Source organism: Aptenodytes patagonicus, chromosome 19 (genome assembly GCF_965638725.1).
Source record: "Aptenodytes patagonicus chromosome 19, bAptPat1.pri.cur, whole genome shotgun sequence".
NCBI classification, from domain to species: Eukaryota; Metazoa; Chordata; class Aves; order Sphenisciformes; family Spheniscidae; genus Aptenodytes; species Aptenodytes patagonicus.
In genome coordinates, this window is record NC_134967.1 from 5,586,705 (window position 1) to 5,607,692 (window position 20,988).

At 45.6% G+C, this 20,988-nt stretch overlaps 1 protein-coding gene across 3 annotated transcripts in view; it reads left to right on the forward strand.

The window, feature by feature from the left end:
• SAMD11 (sterile alpha motif domain containing 11) overlaps positions 1-20,988 on the forward strand; it is a 129,286-nt gene that overhangs the window by 27,476 nt on the left and 80,822 nt on the right. For 2 of the 3 annotated variants that reach the window (XM_076356334.1, XM_076356336.1), the window contains exons 3-4: positions 4,310-4,429; positions 12,440-12,618. In XM_076356334.1, coding sequence (XP_076212449.1) covers positions 4,310-4,429; positions 12,440-12,618 — 299 coding nt within the window. The remainder of the gene's footprint in view (positions 1-4,309; positions 4,430-12,439; positions 12,619-20,988) is intronic. The other variant, XM_076356333.1, reaches the window with a different exon arrangement.

Genomic DNA, 20,988 nt, shown 5'->3' on the forward strand with positions numbered 1-20,988 from the left:
CATACCTCTTTCTGGTCCTCTCAGCCATGCAGCATTTTGATGGTCTGAGGGCATGTCCGTCCTTAGCAGTGCCAAGAAGAAGGGAGGGATTCCTCTGAGTCAAAGAAGCTAAGCAGGAATTTGGCATGCTTTTAGCCTCATGCCTGATACTCTCAGACTCTCTTTCCTTTCATTAATTCCACTCTGTGCTGCAGCTGAAGAGCACGTATTAAAACTCTGAGGAGGCATGTCTAGTAGTTGTTCGAAATCAGTTAATTTTTTATTGGATTTGAAGTCAGACTTCATGGGCCAAACCCACCCCTAGAGGACTGGGGATGGGGAATTGCAGGCAGTCGGGACTTGTTCCGGATAATTGACTTTCTCTTCTGTGTCCACCCTCACTCTCAGATTCACCTAAGAAACCTCCCTATCTTTGCTTCTCTGCGGTGCTAAAGCTGAGAGGCCGTTGTCCCTAGCAGCCTCAGCCATCAAGATGTATTAAATTAAACATACACACACATCACAGTCCTGAGGCTATTAACCCGCCATGCACACAAATAATCCGTTGTGGTCTAAGTAGGATAACTTATGTTTGGACCCTGATCTAGTCCAATTCATTTCCACACCTGCGGGAGTGACCTTCAAAACTTGCTCGAGGCTCTGTCTCAAAAGTCGTTTTCTCATTAGTGGAAATGAAATGTATTGTGGAGCTATTGCTCTGTCTCTGCATCTCTGGGGAGACGAGCGCAGAGCAACACTTCTAGTCCCTGCCCACAAATCACGCCAGGCCGCCTCACTCCCAGTTCGTTTTCTAGAAACCCTTCTTCCCTGATTCCTCCTCCCTTTCCCTCCACAATAATGTAATTAAGATTAAAGAAAGTCCTTGCAGCGTGTCCCCAAAGGTTGCAATGAGCAGGGGCTGCCGTTTCAAATGCTTTGGGCACCTGGGCGTGCCGGTGGACAGAGAAGGCACCTGCAGTGGCTCACAGCCTCCTGCCATCCCTGCCCGGGGCGGTCTGCTCTGCCCGCTGTCCCCCTGGTTACTTCATCTGTTCTTGCTTGGGCTTGTGGCTGGCCGGTCCCAGGACGGAATCTTTTTTAAAACAATACAATTTATTCCCATAGTAAACATGCTGTAGAATTGCTTGGTCTGCTACCAGTGTTTACTTCCAGCTGTCATCTCTGACTGTAGTACTATTAGAGTGTAAGGGGAAAAAAAACCCCAAACCCTCCTGTTGTGCTTCGAGTCCTTGCCATCCATCAACCAGGGGTCACAGTAACTGCAGATCATATGCTCGGGTCTCAAAAACTGCAGGAAATCAGTCTTTGTTACATGGAAAATAAAGCAGTCTATGGGGAAAATAACCATAAATGTTCATTATTTGTACAGGAAAATCAATTTGTAGGCCAATTGACCAAATAAAGTAATACAATTTGCTGGGAAATCCCCCAGGTGTGGCAGGCAAATCATGAAGCGGAAATGGAAGCAGTGGTTTTCGTAGGTAGGCTGTGGTGGTTTGGGGGTGGGAGGGATGTGGGGAAGGGGGACGAAGCTTAAGAAAAGGAATAAAACTACAGAAAAGGGTACCTTTAGCTGTGCAGTCAGTTGAAGGAAAGGTGCTAGTGAAAGGAGGAGAAGGGGAAATGGTCTTTTTGTTGTTTTTATATCACAGAGGATGGTGGAAAGAGGTAACAGTGCCATCATACAGCGTGTGATAGCAAGAAAGGAGCTCTCTTGGAGGGGTTGACAAACTGAGAAGTGGAGCCCTGTGGTATGGCTGGAAGCACAGGTGATCTAGCAGTAGGAGCAGGGGAGTGACAGACACACAACCTTTCTCGGTTCTCCCTCATTTTGTCATCTACCCGGCAAATCCTGGGCAAGACGTTTCCATTGTGCAGGCTATATTTGTGGAGTAAAATCAGATAATCACCCCAAAATGACTTTAAGGTGGTTCTGTGAGTCTCATGTCAGCGGTGAATACCATTTGCAGCCTTAGTGCAGAACTGATTGTTTCTGAACAATGACACCCAAGTCTAGGGATGGGTACTCTGTGCCTGGATGGCTCTTTGTCACAGGTGCATGTTGACACTGGTCAAGTTAAAAAAGCTAAGGATCAATTTGTCAGTCAGTCTCTTCCAATTATCTGAACCAGATCCTTTGTGCTTCCTTAAGTGGAGGCTGTGAGTCTGTGCACATATGAAGGCAATGAGATTGGGAGGGAGAGAGAGGGACATCTTCTTCAGCTGTTTTTTACTTGAAAGGATGCATTTATGACCACAGCACTAAAGACGTTGCTAAGGTATTGTAGTCCAGTTCCTGTGATAGTTGAAAAGGGTCCACAGAGCTTCTTTTCCACACTGGATGTGAATATATTGTCCCTTTGGCTTTGGAAGCCCAACAGGCTGCTCCTGGCTCTGCAGCGGCCTCTCTGCATGACTTCGTTCATAGGCTTACATATCTTCATCACACCTTGCACCACTGTGAAATGGATCTACTGCTCCTCACCGGCCTCCCCGATGTGTTAAAAGCCCTTAAATAACAAAAGCTTATAAAACACATTGTGCTTTTCAGGTGAAAAGTACTGCATGATGGCAGTATCACTGTAGCAGATGACAGGCTTATTGGCTCAGATTTCACTTGCTTTTGGCTCTCTGTGATAGGGAGAGGGCTCCAGGGAGGCTATGGCCTCACTCTTGTGCATGCAGCAGGTGTCAGAGCTTTTGATTGGTAAAAAAGGGTCCTTTCAAAGCCTTGAGTGGCGCTGCAGAATGCTGTTTAGACAAACTCTGCCAGTCATGCCGCATCTGCGAACGAACTGCACCTTTCTCTGTTTTGTTTTGGTATCGATAGTTTAAGAGTATGATGTCTACTTGAACACCAGGCATTTTTTTGCAAAAGGGGAAGCAATGCCTTTATTAATATTTGTAGTCGTCTTGTTTGCTTTGGATTTTCAAAGTTTGCTTGGCTGTCGGGAGGGTTGAGTCATTCCGAGGAAACTTGGTGGGCAGACCTGGCTGTTGCTCACTCAGTAAGTGGCAGCTCTCTTCTCAGATTTTTCTGATCTGCTCTTCAGTGCTGGGATCAGACTTGAAACACTACAGTATGGGGATCGTTTTATACCTTTAACAGCCTGAATGATGTCTGTGCAGGTGTTAACTGAAGGCTTGAGCTCAAGGCTCTTGAAGAAGCATGTCTGCCATGCAGGGAGGATGGTGCTGCGCTGCTGGGTGGTCCTGTCATGGAGGCAGATGTGGCTGATTTTTGGCACCAGCCTCCCTGGGGAATACTAGGATGTAATGCAAAGCTCTGGTTACTCTGTCTCCGCTGTGTGGAGCAGCTGCTGTTTCTCTGCTCTTGTCAGTTTGGTTGCTTCAGTTTTGAGGGAAACTGCTGGGAAATCAATTTTTTTAAAGCTGAGAAAAATTGCCCTCTGGTTAGTTTCCATCTCATTCTGCCCATGACAAGAGTGGTCCAGCTGTGGGGATGGACAGGAGGCTTTTCTTGGGTCGGCCTAACACCAGGGTGTTTGAGGTGAATATGGCTGGGGTCAGGGACTGACAGTGTGGGAGTTCCACTGATGCCCCTAGGAGCTTATGTTTTCAAAGTCACCAGTGATCATGGGGCACTTCAAAATTTTGGAAGCCCAGCTTTTGGGATCATGTTGGACCTGATTTTTCCAAAGGAACCATCTGTAGCCCTCAATAACTACAGCAGCAGCAAAATCTTCTTCCATATGGACAACTAAAGGAAAGGAGGAACAGACTTTCAACAAATCCAGGTCTGTCTATCCCATTAAGTGAAGATAATAATTACTGAACTTTGTAAAACACACTGAACTGTTTAGATAATGCCTGTTTTGGTTTCTGTTACAGCAACAACATGCATTTTGGGAGGAACTTTTTAACATTTCTGTTTGAGCTCTGTGAAAGTTGCTCTTTATGAAAGCGAAGACTTACCAAAAAAGAAAAAAAAAAGCTCAAAACAGAACTTGAGGCAGAAAGTTCTATCTACCCAATGAAAAGCTACAGTGGCTAGTCCTCATGCTTGTAGGACTTGAACAAAGCCTGGGTCTCTGTCCTTTTGGCTGAGCAGGCTGTAAGCCACACTTGGAAATCTCAAGGATCTCAAAGAAATGCTTTAAGCGTGTGTCTCCAGAGCAGAATAAAAGTATAAACCCCAGTCAAATTCCTCTTGATGGAACATTTCAGACTCGCTGGGAAAGGCTGTGTTCTCTTGGACCTGATGTAATGAAACTTTGGAGTGAAACATTAATACCTGGGGGAATGACGGACAGTTATTTTGTTCTCTTGTCTTTCTGTTACTTGAAAGGTACAGCAGTGTGGTGCACGAAAAGAAGGGAAAATGTCTGAAAGCATCCGTGCCCTTTTGCTCCTTGTCTCTTCACCAGAGGGGAGGAGCAGGAAAGGAAAGAAAAAAAGAGAAAAATATGTAAGTTTTGCTTTTATTTAGGAGATAGCATCAGTGTACCACATCCTCAGCTGGTGTAAGTTGACTTTTACTCTATTAATACTGGCTTACATTGCCTGAGGACCTGGCTTCACATCTCTGCTTCCTTCTTTGCAACCTCAGACTGAAATGGACAAAGTTATTTGATGTAGAACAGCCATAGAAAACAAAGACTAGGCCACTTTTCAGTCTTCTTCCAAAGAGTTTTTGAAAACAGGTGGCTCCAAAGGATTGATAGATTTTTTCTATCTTAGAGTTACCTCCCTTCAAAGACTGGAAATTCCAGTTGGCTTTTCCAGAAAAGCATAGCTCTCACTCTATTAACGAATTATCCTTTAGGCTTTATAACTCACTCAGAGGTAATAAATGGGAAATGTTCCCTTCTGTTCACAGATCTTGTTCATCTGTTTCTTTAGGGCTTCAGGAAATAATGTTGATAATATTGATGGGAAAAGCTGCAGCTTCCCTTCTGTGTAACTTTCTTTTGGTTTAAAACATACTCTGTTTCTGTGCACAGCCTCAGACTCAACGCATCATTCTCTGCTCCAAAGAGCTTACAATATAAACGGTGTAGAGAAACAGGTACAAAGGAGAGAAAGTGTTACTAATGGCTTTTTATAGCAGGGAGACTGAGCGTGATGGGATCAAGTGAGTTGCCTAGGATCACACAGGGAAATTGTGGTTAAGAGTAATTTTCTTCTTTGATATACTTTCCCTCTCTCTCAAAAGATGAAATACCCTAAAAATGGGCCTGGACTGTCTGTACTGGAATTGATAGCTTCTGTATAAACCAGTTGATGACAACTCAAAACTGTTAATGAGGAATCATCAAGTGTAGACCTAGGGAGCCTGCTGGGGTACAAGTTATTCCCAGAATCTGTTGTCCCCCTGGCTACAGCTCTTAGACCTGTCTGGCTATGCCGAATTGCCTCCTCAGCTTGCCTCTAGTCATTGCCAGAAACTGTAAACCAGTTTCATGAGACTGATGAAGAATGCGACACAGTGCCCGAAACCTGGAAGAGTCTTCATGATCTGTACTGCCTTAATTTTTTGCCTGACCATTGCTCTCTGTTCCCTTCTGCTCCCTCTGTACTTTGGGCCATCCCTCCTGTGCTGGAACAACTTCCAGTGTAACATTGGTGTCACTGGAAAGAGATGATAAATAATAAACCTGTTAGTGGTCAGGTTAAAGGGCTGGACTGCAGCTGACAGGGAGGCAGAAAAATAGATGCAGCGGAAGGCTGCCGACTGTTGTTTTATTCATTTGTTCATTACTGAACACTGGAGCAGGAGGTAAGATGAGAGGCTGGACGGCTTCTTCTGTCTGTGACCTCGGTTTTGATGGAGAAGCTGGTAAGCGTGGGGCAGCAGAGCTGCGCCCGTACCGGATTTGCTACCGAAACAGTTGGCCTGGTAGCACATTGGCTTAGAACGCCTAATGAAGGCCCAGGGGAGAATGGAGGATTATCTTGGAAGGCAACTGACCCTTTCGTAGGTGTTTACACTAATCACAGCTGAAGGTAAATGCAAACTCTGTCAGTTGTCCTACAGGGGGATGTGTGGGCTCCACTGCTGTGTAATTTCCCTAATTAAAGCCATTTGACTAGGTTTATTATTTGAAAAAGTAAAAGAAAAATATTGCAGGCTCTCAGAACCTCCCCCTTTCCTTTTCCCTATCTTTATTATCAATAAAAAGAGAGAGAAAATGCTGTCTGGACTTGAGGATTTCCTTCACATATGGAAAAGATTTAGCATTCTCCAGCTCCCAGCATTGGCAGCGCACAAACCTCCCCTCTTACCTCCCCCCCAGCATTCCCTGTCTGCTCCCTGTATTTCCCAGATCTATGTATACAGAAAGAATGCATGTGCTGGTGCTTCTGCAGGGTTTTTTTTAATCCGATAGAAATTATTTTTGAGAGTTGAATCACAGGCACGTGAATCATCTTGCAAACAGCTTTGATATTTTTATCAGTGTGCCAACTCTTTGTGCATTTGCATTTCTCTGCTTTTTTTCCTGGTACTGATTTGGATGCTGAAGAAGCGGTGTCCGTAGGGACTGCACCTGCTCATCTTCTTGGGTCAATTCCCAATGGGATCAGATGTCCAGAGTTTGGCTGGCAGTTAATGTGGACTGGCAAAAGCTTTGCTTTCATGTGCATTTTTTTTTTCCATGGAGCTTTTTGCCTTGCAGCTCTCAGAGCAGAAGCCTTTCCATTGCTGGGATCAATTAAATGCTCACCAGGGACTCTCTCTGTGAGGAATCTTTCCTTTTCTGGCTGACTTTGAATGTCACACCAGGGCGTTCAGCTGTTTTGACCTTGTTGCAGTAGCTCCCAGGGCAGGAAACCTTTCCTAACCCTCCCTTCCTGTCTCTTCCCCAAGTCCTGTGCTCTCCACCCGTCATTCCATCTGCAGGCTCTCCCAGGGCTCTTATGCAACAGTTTGGTTTTTGGTATTCTTGGCTGGGAGAACATGGCTCCAGGGGAGAGCTATGAGGGGGTTGGATGGGTGGGGGGAGAAAGATTTTATTTTGTAACTCTACTGACCTTGCTTAGCCACACAGAGCGGAATTTTCCCCCGCTCTCTGGAAGGGAAGAAATATCACCACTGTTTTCTTTTCCATCTTTCTGATGGTCCCTTGCTTTTATGACAGAACGATGGGGCTTCCAGGCTTCTCCTCTCAGGTAACCTACCGCTGCTCCCAAGCTGTTGGTTTTTTTTGCTTGTAGTTGCATCTCTAGACTTGGGTAATTGGTAACTTTAAATTGTGTGTTGGTACCCATCTGATTTTTCCTGGGGAAAGGAAATATGCCTGTCTGTGATTTTTAAAAACAAAGCAACCCCCCACCCAGACAATACTTTGAGAGGCAATGAAAGCAATTAATGGTGTCAAAAGACCCTAGGAGGGTGAAGTGGTGAGTGACTGAGGGCTGGACTGACGCAGGAACGGCTGGGTGGGTAGCTGAAAGTGTCTGGGGAATAGAGGGTTATTGACTCAAACTCCAGCTGTGTTTCGTTAGCTGGTATCATAAGGCACAAAATTAATCTTTAACAATGTATAAAGGGAAGGGAATCCTAATACATGAGACAGTTCTGCAGTGCCCTCAACACTCACCCTCGCAAAAGCTTTGGAGAATTGCAGAAATGTTTTACTTTCTAGTTACACTAATTAAAGAGAGGATAAGTGATACCCCCCCACACCCTCTATCCACGGGGTGGGGGAAATCCAAGCTCTGAAGAGGTTTCCTCTAAGCTGAGTCAGTTTTTCTCCTGAAAGCAAACATCTTGGACTCCTCTCAGGCACCGAAGAGGTTGTTGGAGGGTTCATTGCAGGGTAGGGGAGAGCACCTGTGCCGTAACTCTGCAGCAGCCTTTTGGCTGGCTGGCTATTTCACCCACAGATGTACATGTTGAGAACAGGTCCTCAGTGGGGATCCTATGTTCCCCCTGCTCTCAGGGGTATAATCTGTTCCTTATACCACCTTCTGTCTGTGCTCCCCGGGGCAGGGAGCTGGCAGGCAGGCAACCTGGCTTTGCTGGACTGAGCTATAAGACATATTTACCACTACGTATGCTTCATCTTTTTGCTGGGGGTACTGCACCTGTACTGACAGCTGTTGGCTCTGCAGCTATAGAAAATGCTCCTTCTGACCCATTGGCCAAAACAGTCCTCCTAGTTTAAGCAAGCCAGCTGGCAAAGCACACCTTCCCCCTTTTTCTTCATGTGTGTAAAAATGGAGTTATTTAACAGGGGGGAGCTGGAGTCCCAAGAAGCCTGGCTCTCTGGCAGCGGGTGGCTATTGACTGGGTTGTTTTCCCAAGCATCAGACACCCCAATGAATATCAACAAATTGGGAGGCAGTTTTCTTTTTAAAATATTCAAACCTTCTTATAGGGTTCATGGTTCAACATCAGCATCCTATTAATGTATGACGTCACTCTGTAATGACACTGTCACGCAAATGCAAGCTTTTAATGTGAGATTATGAGGCTTACATCAAATATCTATAAATCCTAAAGTACATCCCCATATATAGCGATGCCACTGCAGTCTCTGGGTGTATTCTTGCACATAATGCTGCTCTGTGTACTTTACTACCTGCCACTGCGTGCCAAGTGATGGTTGATAACCCTGAATCTGAGTTACTGTAGGTATCTCAATGGACTGCTCAGCTCTGTAGGTACATTCCTGTCCTGTAAGCTGTCTGTACAACTGGCAAAGGGCTTTAGCAAAAGCCAGAGTCATAGGAATGATTCCTTGGATGGATTGCAGCTCACAAATGAGTGGTTTTTATTTGCAGCTTGGACCAGTGCCCTTTCAAGTCAATGGAAAGACAATTGATTGTAGCAGGTTCTGGACCAGGCTTCTGGCTACCTTTGTGCTTAATTTAAAAGTAATGTGTATCTACTGGTAAATGCCTCTAAACAGATTAAGAAAGTGCAATTGATTCAAAACTGACTATAGATGAACATAAAAGGCAAAATTGATTGGCTCAGTCTATTTTAATTTTCTGGGAATGGAGAAACGTAATAAATAAATAAAATGCCCCAAACCTAATGGCAAAAATACAAAGTACAAAGTAAACACAACTTTAAAAAATGCGTTGGAATGGAGGTGTTTACAAGGGCACTGGAACCGCTGTGGCCCTGGTTCCGATGTTGTCCGTGTCTGGTCCCTGGTCAGAACAACTGTAGTACAGGTCACCTGTGACCAGAGATTGCTGCAGATGCAGATGCTCTTTTCCATTCATGTTCATTCGTTTGCCTTTTAAGGGAGGAAGCTCTCTGTGTGTTAGGTGATATCTGTATAGGTACGTATATACATATTTGTATATTACATATCTAGGCGTATATATATGTGTGTGTATATATAGGTGTGTATATATGCAGCAGCTTTAGGCGTAAGGATACAATTTACAGAAAGGCAAAGAATAAGCATTCGGAGGAGCAGGGGAAAGGGGGAACCTGTGTTCCTGGTCTGGCGGGCTGTTTCTCTAGGTTTAGTGCCTCCCTTTTTGCTGCGCTCTCGCTCTTGTTAGGGCTGATGAGTCCCTGGGCAGTCACTGAGACCTGGTAACTGCTCAAAGGTACCATAATGGCCATAAAATGATTTTTAGTATCTGATCAGTGCCGTTCTCTTTAGCCTGTGAAGTCACAGCAGAGAGTGAATTGCAATTATTTTGAAGTGGAAATTCACACACCTTCCCTCCCCTCCCCTTTTAATTGTTATGATAAATTGTGACTTTGGAAAAACATATAAAGCTTTGGCATGATAAAGCTCATGCTGATATCAAATCCTAGCTTTTCAGCATGACAGAAATCTGGTGCAAATACTGCCCTCCTTGCTTTTCCTTTCCTTCCCCTCACTTTTCCCTTTCTCCCCTCTTCTTCTCCCTACTGTCCTTTTGACACTGTGCAAGCTAGAGGTACTAAGATGGCTTTAGACAGAGGGTAAGCTCTGCGCACATCCTCTGTGTGCACTGGAGCAGGAAAGGGGGCAGGGGTGGAAATGCGCCTAGTATGTGAAAAGTGTTTAAGAGTAGGAGATGCACAATTTACATTGTGTGTTCCTCCGGGGAACAGGCAGTGAGAAACCTCTTTGCAAAGGGCCGTGTGAGTGGGGGGGAGCCCACAGGGATGAGGGAAAGCATTTGCTGTTTGTCCCATAGATGCAGTTGGCCCCTCACACCATAGCAATTCACCTTGTGCAGGTGGGTCTCTGAGAGTCCCCAGTGGTATTCGCAGTAAGGATAGTCTCCTGTGTCCGTGTCTGGGCATTTGGACTCACCACAAAGCCTGTTGCAGCTTGATCCAAGTTTTGTACTTGGGGTACTCGGAGATGTAGGAGCATTCACCTTGTTGCTGTCCAAGGGTGCTTTTCTTCCTCACATCTCTCTCAAGAAGAAAGTATTTTTCCTTGTATACGTGTGTCTTCCCATTTTTAAGCCAGTTTGGCCCACTGCTCTTCTCTCCCTTGGGTGCCTGCTGTTCACAGGCAGCTGTGCTCTTGGCTTGGAAGGGCATCAGAATGGGAAAGCTAATGTGCCTCCTTGGGGTGATGCCTTCCAGATGGATTTAGCTAATTATCACAATGATTAGGGCTCCCCTTAATGACCACAACTGGAATTTATTGACAGAGGTAAACAAGAAGGTTTTTTTTTGTATTTGTGGAAAGTTCTTAATTTGTTTAATTAAAAAAACATGGGCTCTTCTATCACTTAGTCTTGCTCCGTTCTCCCCTGCAGAGAGCCTGACTGGCTTTCCCAGGGCATTTCATTTTGCCAGGTTTATTTGGAAAGTTGGAGTCGATGTTTCAGAGAAGCTGTTACTAGTTAAATGTTACTCTGTGCTTATTCAACCTGTTTCACACACCTTTCTTCCTTTTGTTCCAGTCCTTGCTAAAAACGTTTCTTTTCTATGACTTGTCCTATTGAAGGCAGTATGCCTACACACCTGTACCAAGAATGTGCATGAAAACTGTGCTTTGCTTCCCCTCGCTGTGGTTTCCTTCCCAGTTTCATGATTTTGTTTGCTAAAATTTTAAATTCTGGGGGGCAATGACATTACAGTCTCCCTGGGTTTCCAGTGTACATCTTCCACTGTAAGTGCTCATATTATGGCTCTCTGTCTTGGTCAATCACAGATCGAGCTAAACACCCCAAGTGCTAGAAACATGTTTTATCACAGTGAGAGCTAAAACCCCAACACACTCTAGGCTGCACTAGGCTCGTATCTTCTTGTGGATCAGGCACAAAGGGTGCAGCGACAGAGTAATCTATAATACATTCTCACTACTTGCAGAAGATAGGAGGTTGGGACCAGGGTCATGTTTGCTAGGTTCTGTACACAAATACACATGCAGTGAAAAAGCAGCTTTTGCCTCTTGGGAATTTTCCTCCTGTTTATTTGGGTCTTGTCAGAAGTGAATTGTTGAGGGAAGTACACTGCCAGGACCACCTAGGGAAAGTCTGCACAAGGCAAGACCTGCTAGATTCATCTGAACATGCAAATGAACAGTGAAAAGTAGCCTCAGTAATTCAAGTTGAATTTGATGTGGACTGTTCACTGGTGTGAGAGTCAAACCTGCTGCTGGCTGGCATAGGCGGTTTTCCCTTTGCAGTCAAAAGTGTTCTGGATTATCTGGATCACATCTTCCCTGGGCTACTGACAAAGCTTTAATTTAACCTATTCTGCTATGTTAATATGCAGCATTTGGTAGGACATATTCTGGAGAGAGAGATTGGTGCCTAAAAAGGAAAGGCTGAGAGAGTTGGGGTTGTTCAGCCTGGAGAAGAGAAGGCTTTGGGGAGACGTTATTGCAGCCTATCAGTACTTAAAGGGGGCTTATAAAAAAGACGGTGGCAAACTTTTTAGCAGGGCCTGTTGCGACAGGACAAGGGGGAATGGCTTTAAACTAAAGGGGGGTAGATTTAAACTAGATATAAGGAAGAAATGTTTTACGCTGAGGGTGGTGAAGCACTGGCACAGGTTGCCCAGAGAGGTGGTGGATGCCCCATCCCTGGAAACATTCCAGGTCAGGCTGGACGGGGCTCTGAGCAACCTGATCTAGTTGAAGATGTCCCTGCCCACGGCAGGGGGCTTGGACTAGATGACCTTTAGAGGTCCCTTCCAACCCAAACCATTCTGTGATTCTATGATTCTAATTCTGCTGCCATCTTCCTTTCCTGTTGGTGTGGATGAGATGCAAGCTAGGAGTGAAGAGGTGGGGAGAGGCTGGAAGTGCACAACTTGAATATTAGAACTGGAAGAACTAGATATAGATATGCCTCTGCTGAAAAGTCTTTTGCAAAGCGAACATAGCCCTTGCCCACCCAACATACCGGTCTGAAACCTGCAATGACTAACAGCATTGCCTTTGCAGGGCAGCCATTTGAGAGGAGCTGCTTGGTTCTGGGTTGCCTAACCAAATTCTTGTTTTCTTCTCTTTTCCTCCTGCCCTTTCCCATTCCAACTAATTCCATCCTGTGCCAGAACCGGGGTCGCCTGGCAGAGAAGAGGACGATCCCCTTACCTCCAACCAGGATCCCGAAGAAAGAGCTGACCTCAATTTTCTCACATAGTGATGACAGCGAAGAGAGTGATAAGAGCAATGGTCAACACCCTGAAGTAAAGCAGGAGGAGGATCTCCATATCAGTATCATGAAAAGAAGGTACTTTCCTGCCAGGGAGTGCTGCATTACAAGAGCAAAGACAGGGAAAACTGGACAGCAGGTGACCAGCCTTTGTGGGCCAATACTGCCCAGGCTGCCCAATGGAGTCACCTCCAGGGCCTGAAATGAAAGTGCAAATGTCACAGCATAGCTCAGAAAGAGTCGTTGGGTCCTCTTTTCTACTTACTTACTCCTGTCTGGGGGGAGTAGGCCTCTATGGGGCCTTGCACCATCGGCTTTGTGTTTGCACTAAAGGCGTCTGTATTTGCAGACTGTAAATTGTATTTCACCCTCTGTCCAGCATTCTGTATCTTTGTGCCTGGTGAGGCCAACAGATTGCATGACCAAGAAGTCATCTGTGGGCCTTTTACATAGCTGTCTGAAAATACACAGAGGTGTATGCCTCCTAAGTTCTGCCTTTTGCTTTCAATTGTCCCCAAATTCTGATGTAATATAAACTGGATAATGTAACGTTGGGGAACAAAGTTTGGGAAGGAGGTAGCAGCAATGGTGGTTGTTACATGTTCTTGATTACAAGTGTCAAAGAGCATACCTGTGTCTCACTGATCCCGAGTAGTCTAAAAGTAGAAGTAATGGAGTTGCAGTAGGCAGAGAGTCACTCAGATCCTGGGGCTTACCTCAATACTTACATATTTTGATCGTGTCTTTCTCAGTACCATATATGTTCATCCTGGAATCACGCAGGGTTAATGGAAGAGGAAAAGGGATTGTCTTGAGTTACATTCTGGTAACCGTCACTTGGGCTCTCATGTATAGTCTCAGTGCCCATAATATTCATCTGCAAAATTTTGGGTTCTCTCATCCCTCTGGAAAAATATGATGTTTAGAAGACCTGTAACTACAGGAAAATAAATACCTAAAGGCACTGTGTCTCAGCCTCCCATACATGTCATTGCAACTCATCTTGATTGTCATCTTCCTCTGATGCATAAAATCACTCAGATTCTAAGACAAGCCCTGTAAAAACAGGGGAGTGGAAACTGAAGGCATGTAATTGCTTTTCATATGTTTTATGTGTTTCTTGCTCCTGAGTAGATAAGCTGTTTCCCCCCTTGCCTTCCAGCAGATGCTGGTACATTCAGCAACTGAGAGCTTGAAAGTAGGGAGACAAAGCAGTAACCAGCTCTTCTCATAAAACCCGCCTGTAATTAAAGTCTGGGTTTATCATTGCAGCTGTCCAACAGCCATGTTCAAGGGTTATTGCTTGGAAATGAAAAGGTGTTTGGGGAATGCATCTGCACTGTGCATGCGCACAGGAGCCACAGAGGAGAGGGAACCCTCCTAAGCAGTTCTGGTAAACTGCCCTTTTTCTCTTGCCCCCTTTAATTATGCTTTTAATTCTGCAAAATTATGGTGCTAGATTGTCTCATTAGGAGGGAGAACAACATGATAACTATATAATTGATATGCTGGGCCCCCCAAATATAAAGTGCTCTTATTTTAAATCTTTAATTACTGTAATTGCTTTGCCTTGTTTATTAGCAAATGAAGAAAAAATACTTAATAGCTATTAGCCAGAGGTCCCCCAGCTTACCATTTCTGTGCTCTTCAGTACTTTTCAATCAGTTTGGCTGAAGATCTCTTGTTTAAGCTTTGTCTTGATTCCTTAGAGGAGTGCATGATTCTTACCAGGTAGGCTAGACTCTCATTGCTTTTGTACAGTTGTTCTCCTTTTCATTTTCGTGGGAGCTCGATACAGTGTGTGTGGGAAAAGCTAGAATAGCTGGGGCAAACAGGGGCCAGGCAGCACTCTTGATGTGTGCAGTAATAACAGGAAAAACGAGCACGTAATTCAGTGCTTGGTGCCCAGGCAGGGAACATCTACTGCTCAAATGCCTCAGCACTTCCAAGCGTTTTGTCCCTTGCAAATGGGTCCCCCAACCCTCCTGTCCCAAAGAGGGGAAGGACTGGCCATTTCCACCTGCTGAAGAGCAATGAATGGGAAGCGACCCGACCCCACTCTTGCCCAAACCCTGCTGGAGGGAGCAGGCTCTGGCTCTGTTCCCACTGTCATTAGCAGCCCAGGGACTGGGGTGGAAGGTGTGATGGGGCTGACTCCAGAGACAGCAGCAGCATCATAAAGGCTAGACAGCTCGCAGACATGACAGCTGGGGCCCGGCAGAGACAGTGCCCCATCTGCTTTCTGTTTTTAATTCACCTGTTGTATCCTCCCCGATTGGTGATGGATTGGGCTGAGGTTTTATTGTCTCCCACTGAGAGGAAGAAATAGGTTAAACTGTGATAGTAGGAAAACAAGGTCAGGGCCTGAGCAAACCTGTGTTCTCCTCTTGTACCCCTGGATGGCCCTCGTGCACACCTGCATGCACTTATGTTATAAACACTTGCGTTATTGCTTTGAACATTGTTGCCTTTTCTTTTTTCTCCTATACCCAATTTCCCTTATATTGACTGTTTCTTTCCATTGTTGGCACAAGGGAATGCTTACTGCTACTTTGAGGTCTGGGCATTGGTGAAGAAAAGACCCTAGGGATTAGAATAGGAGTCGGAAGCTTAGTTTCTTGGCTAGTCCCTCACCCTAGCCTTTGACAGTGATTTCCCCTGTGATCTTAGGCAATTGCCCATGGTGATGGCCTTCAGAGGAGATCTGAGGCAGAGAAAACCTGCCTCATGATGTTCTTGCAGTCCTAGAAAGGAGCAGAGACCTGTAACTACCACTCAAGTTAGTGCATTTCAGTGCATGCCGACTTACTTCACAACCAAGTCCTTGCAAAACTGTGTCACTTTGCCGTCTTGCACATAGGTAATTAAGTTAAGGAAACCAAGCCTCACACTGAAGTGAGCTTGGCTCATCTGCTTTGAAATCCAGGTGACCCAAGCTTAAAGGTGAATGTTTTCATCTTGTAGTGAGACCCCTTGAGTCCTCTTTAGCCTGCTTTGCAGGGTGTGCTAAGTAGCCTTTGTGTTATGCCTCCTGTCTGGAAGACAGAGGGCTTAAAATCTCGTCTCATATAACCAGAGGCATCTGCTGAGCTTGATACCATAGCTTGATACCCAGACTGTCAGCACTCAGCTCTGAAGATTATTGGGACAGCGTTGCAGAGGAAAATCCTTTTTCTTTCGATCAGATTTTGGGTTCCTGAAAATCTTGCTCTTTTACAACATGGCCTACGTGCAACAGTTGCATTGCCTTAACTACTATGGTTTGGTTAAGTTGTACTGACTCCTGGTGAGAATGCTTGTCTGGCTATGAAAATAGTTTTTCCTATTTGGGGAAAAGAATGATATCTGTATAGGGCATTTCTATACCAAAGCACCTAATGTCACCTTTACGGTTATTTTAGTCGTAATAATACTGGCATAGCTGAACTGGTACAAGAACTATGTAGAGCAGACTTCAGTTAGAAACTTTGGCTTCATGAAGCCTTTTTCCTTTCTCGCAGACTATTAACTAAGCTGCCTCTCCCCAGCAAGCTAAACTAAGTTATGCCAGTCTGCTTTTTTTGTTACCGCTCTCTGGTTTATCCTATACACAAAATGAGCAATGCAGAGGAAGTTTGAGACTACAAATTCCATTGCTGTGCAACAGTTTGGGAAGCATTAACTTATACTCATTGGGAGATTCCAACCGACATTGATAAATGCACTACCTCAGGAACAGCCTGTGAGCTTTTTCACACTGAGGTTCAAACTGCCTTTAAGGATCTCCGTTACATTATCCCAAGAATTTCCAAACAGAGGAAAGCCAGTGTAGCCAGAGAGTAAGGTTCAGCTTTAACAGTAAGATCCTCACATGCTGTTGGATTTAAGGCCAGCATTGTCTTGCGGGTGCATGAATTTGATTTCTATTTTAAAGACTGGCCTTTTTCATTAGAATGGAAGGTGAGGGGAAGAGAAGAAGAGAAATGTAATGCATCTGAGATTTAACAGCGTAGGTTAGGAACTGCTCATGCACAGCTTTGTCTAAGTCCCCAGCAAAATGTGATGGCATGGCTAGTAGTAAGAGGCAGTAATATTTAAGCACCTGTTTAAAATGGTGAAAGTTTTTGACCTGACCTGTCTCTGAAGGAACCCTTATGGGATATCGGCAAACATGTACACTGGACTGAGTAATGGGCAGGATAGGTGCAAATGGACATGTATAGCGAAAATGCCTTTGAAGTTCTTTTATTAAAAAAAGAGGATTGGGAGCAAAAGTAGGAGCAGATTGTACAATGAGAGCACACAACAGGCTGGGTTTCTTGCCAAATATTGCTCTGAAATAAAAGCCATTTTGAGGAGAAATAACAAAAGTTTTCCTGTAACAGGGTGTCTGTACACTAAGAAGCAGATTTCTGGAGAACCTCATACTGTCCTTAAGTCCCTCCTCCTTTTTTTATGTCACTGCCCCCCACACCCCCGAATCTTCTCTGGCTGTGTCAGCAGTATGACTCCGGTGTCCAGCACCTGGCATGGGCTTAGTATTATTTCAAAGCAGAGGAGAGCATTTGAAATGAAGGTGCTTACTCAAGGAATGGTGGAACACTGTCTCCTTTCCCCTGTTCACACATGAACATGGATAGAGTCCAGACAGGGGCAAGTTCCTCTCCCCTGTCCCTCAGCATCCCTCACCTCGCAGACCAGCTTTACAGCATTCTCCTCACTCAGCGTCCATTTTCTAATAGCAAAATTACTGACCTCCACTAAGCCTTAATGGCTAGTGGCTGTCAGCCTTTCCACTGCCTGCCTTTTAAGTGGACAGCTATTTCTTATATCCCATAAGGCTGCTGCTCTTTGACTCCCTAATTGATTGAAGATCAAACCCAAGCATCCCCCCATTATATTTGTCACATGCACCTGCTTGTAATTCAGAGCCATGAGGTCCCAATGCCTTCTCAGCTGATGTGCAATGTACACAACACTGCCTTTGCCTTCCTTCTCTTGCTTGGCCTCTTCCTGCAGTGGTCCCAAACAGTCCACCCTGGTGCTGCCCTGGGATGAGAGCTGTGTGACATCCCCCCTCCTGGTGGAGCTCAGTTTCATGGCAGGATATGCCACACAACACTGCTTTTTACCTGCTGCCAAAGCCAGAGCATGTCTGGGGTCTGGGCTAAGCTGACAAGGCTCTTCCAGGCAGCATACAACTGAAGAGAGACTAGACACATGACAGAGCAGGGCCCTGGGCTCCAGCCGTGAATCAGGCTGTTAGATTAGATTCGACAGCCCTTCTTCTAATTGCCATGACTCAAGAGAAGGAGGGAGGCAGGGCCCCTCATGTGGCTGGAGACATATTTTGCTGCTTTATGACACTTTTCTTCCACAGCTTCCACTGGTTATTTTCTGTCAGTCCCTTCTTCCTTCCTCTGCAACCCTTTATTTTCTCTTCTCCTTTCTCTTTCCTCCCTCCTTCCCCCTTTTTCTCTGAACCATGCACCACTTAATTACAGTCACCATATTCAATAAATATATTAAAGAGCCCTCTGGGAAGCAAAGGCTGGACTTGGTCCAGAGTGCCAGGAAGCATGTCATTGACCTAATGAGGACATATATTTGGGGGGGGGTGGGGAGAGAGAGAGAAAATGGCTACTTACTTCTCAGGGATGCTGCAGGGTGAAATATAATAAAGAGCAAGAAATCCCTTCTTGCCCAGGAAAGGCGATATGAGACCGGAAATAAAGGTGAAATGTGAGAATAAAAGCAAATGAAATCTTGACCCACAAGCGCTCTTGGCTGCTCTCTGTATCTCCTTCTATCTGACCCTTGCAACATCAATTCCATGGTGGAAAATAACCCAGATGCCCCAAGTCCAAGTCTCAGTCCTGCTGTAATCTTTAGGCCATTCTTCCAGCCATCATGTATGAGGTTTCCTGGAGGAGCCTACCCCCGTTCATTGCCTGCACAAGCTTCTTAATGTTGGCTGCCTGAAAATAGCATGACATGGATATAGGGAGACTGGAAGCTGAGACAGTGATATATGCGAAGAGTAGGGAGGAGAGAGGAGCTAGCTCTGACCATCCAACCAAGCAGCCTGCATAATGACACCTGCAAATATATCTTCCCAGATTGCTTACCTGCAGCATTGTGATTTGCATTGCATAGGCCTCACTGTGTGCCTAAGTGCTCTGTGTTTCCATACAAGATGGTGGTACATAGGGCCTGACCCAGGGCACGTTGAATTCCCAGTGACCATGGTGGTGTTGGGCTGTGCCAGTTGAACAGAAGTCCTTAATTCACCCGTTAGCCAACACTGTCCCTTCAGTGCAGTCTTCTAAACCAAAGGATGTGGGGAAACCTTGTCAATATTTTTCTCTTCTCTGTGGCCTTGCCTGTGCTAGAAAATTGAAAGGTACAGAGAAACTCCATCCAAAGGAAGTGTTGGCCTTATAATTAAATGGGAGTAGAAAGGGACGGTTGTGGGTAAGAGATGGGGCTGTGATGTGTTCTCCTTCTGGCAGTAATGACCTCTTCCTGCAGCTGGATGCTGCCCAGTATTCTCCACACTTACATGGCACGCGTGTTGGTTACTGCAGCATGTACCTGGGACAGCGGAGCGAGCCAAAGGGAGCAGCTGAAAGCAAGTTGGCCACAGTGCAGAAGCTCAGCTGCAGAATGAGGTTGTTACTGCCCCTGGAGTGACAAGACGTTAGGGGGATGCCTGACTCACGCTGTTGGCCTCTTCCATGGTTGCCACTCTGGTGTTGAAAGCTTGCAGGGACCACTAGGGTAAAAAAGAAATGACAGGGAAGGAAAAAAACCAACTTTTAAATTAAAAACTATCCCAGCTGCTCTCCATTATTTTGCCAGCTCTGTCGCTTTCTGTTCTGGGCTGGATTCTCATTCCAGTACAGGCTCCAGAGATGCCTTGAGTAGCCTCAGCCCTTCCTGTTAATTTTTTTTTGGTTCACATACATTTATGAGCAATTTCATTCTTTGCACAAACCAAACCCTGACGTTCTAGTCCCTCCTTGCTGAGGTGCCTGATGCAGCAGTTTGTTAATGCCCCCAGCTTGCGTACCCCTCAGGCTGCCCTCCCCGCTTACAAAGCTGTGCAGGGAACCTGTCTCTTCCTCTTGCTGTGGGGCCCATCTGGTCGTTTTTGCTGAACACTTTCTAACTGACACACTGTGTCTTAGACCTTGGGTGGGTGAGGAGGTGGGAGAGACAGTAGCACCTTTGCTTGCCTGGCTATGTTTTTTATTTCCTCCCCCTCCTTTTTTTTTTACTAATTTGTAAGGGACTGGCTCCTGCTCACCACTCTTTATACAACCCAAAGACGGGCTTGTGTAGCTGATAGTTTGCAAATTATTAGTAATTTGATTTCGATTGGATGAATAACCCGTTAAAGCAAGATGTACATTAGCCTCAGAAATCTAATTGGTGATAACGGCATAGAGATGTGGAATGAGTGCTTGGTTCTGCTCCCTATCCCTCTCCCCTCCCCCCCCCCCCCAAGATAATTAGTATTTAATTTCATTCTCACCTATTCATTTGTCTAAATATGGGTGTTTAATTATCCATCTCGGCAGATGGATGTTTCTGCCTCTGTGTGGATCTGAGCTATTCCTTTGGTATGAGGTTTTCCCTCCCCCCTGCTTATAACTCTCTGATGCAGTGTTCTTATACTTTGAAGTTTAGCTGTGCTAAGTCTCATTATGAGCCATGCCTTCGCCTGGCACCGAGGATCGCTATCTGCAATCTACCCCTGTCAGTAGCTGCAACAAACCATGAGAAGTTACATTTTATGGAAGGCTGAGAGTTGAACTTACAGACTGAACCCCAATGGAGAGCCAGGAGCCCAGGCAAGCTCCTGCTCTGACATCAGTTCCCTTTGCTGCCTGAGCAGATCATTTCACCCTCTGGCCTTGTGCCCCCTTTGGCAGTGCCACGGCTGGGAGGTACCTGCCTGCCTGCTTCCTTGGCATTTGGGTGGGATGCGGACCTTCCCACTAAGGTACAGGCTGTGCAGTCCCAGGATCTGAGTCAGAAAGCTGGGAGTGATGACAGTTCCCAGTGTGGATGGGAGCTTTTGAATGAGGTATGTTAGCTGCATGGATAAAAGGAACGTTGCAGCCCTGCTTTGAGAGTCCAGTATGAGGAACACTTTTTCCCTGCCAGATAGCGTTATAATAGATGGATGTCTACTACATGTTGTGAGCTCCAGAGCTGAGTATCTGTGGAAAGGAGAGGCACGTAGTTAGCAGAGTTTTAGGGTGAGACAGAATGGTTAGTGGTGCAGCAGAATGGGATGCTTTGTTGCTGTGCATCTTTGTGTGCCAGCTACACAGGCTCCGTGAGGGCCCTACGGAGCACCCACAGGGGTGTAATGGGAGCACATATGTGGTCCAAAGTGGACTATGGCCCACTGTTAGGCTCTCAACACTGCTTGGAGGGAACGCATGTTGCCTTCAGAGA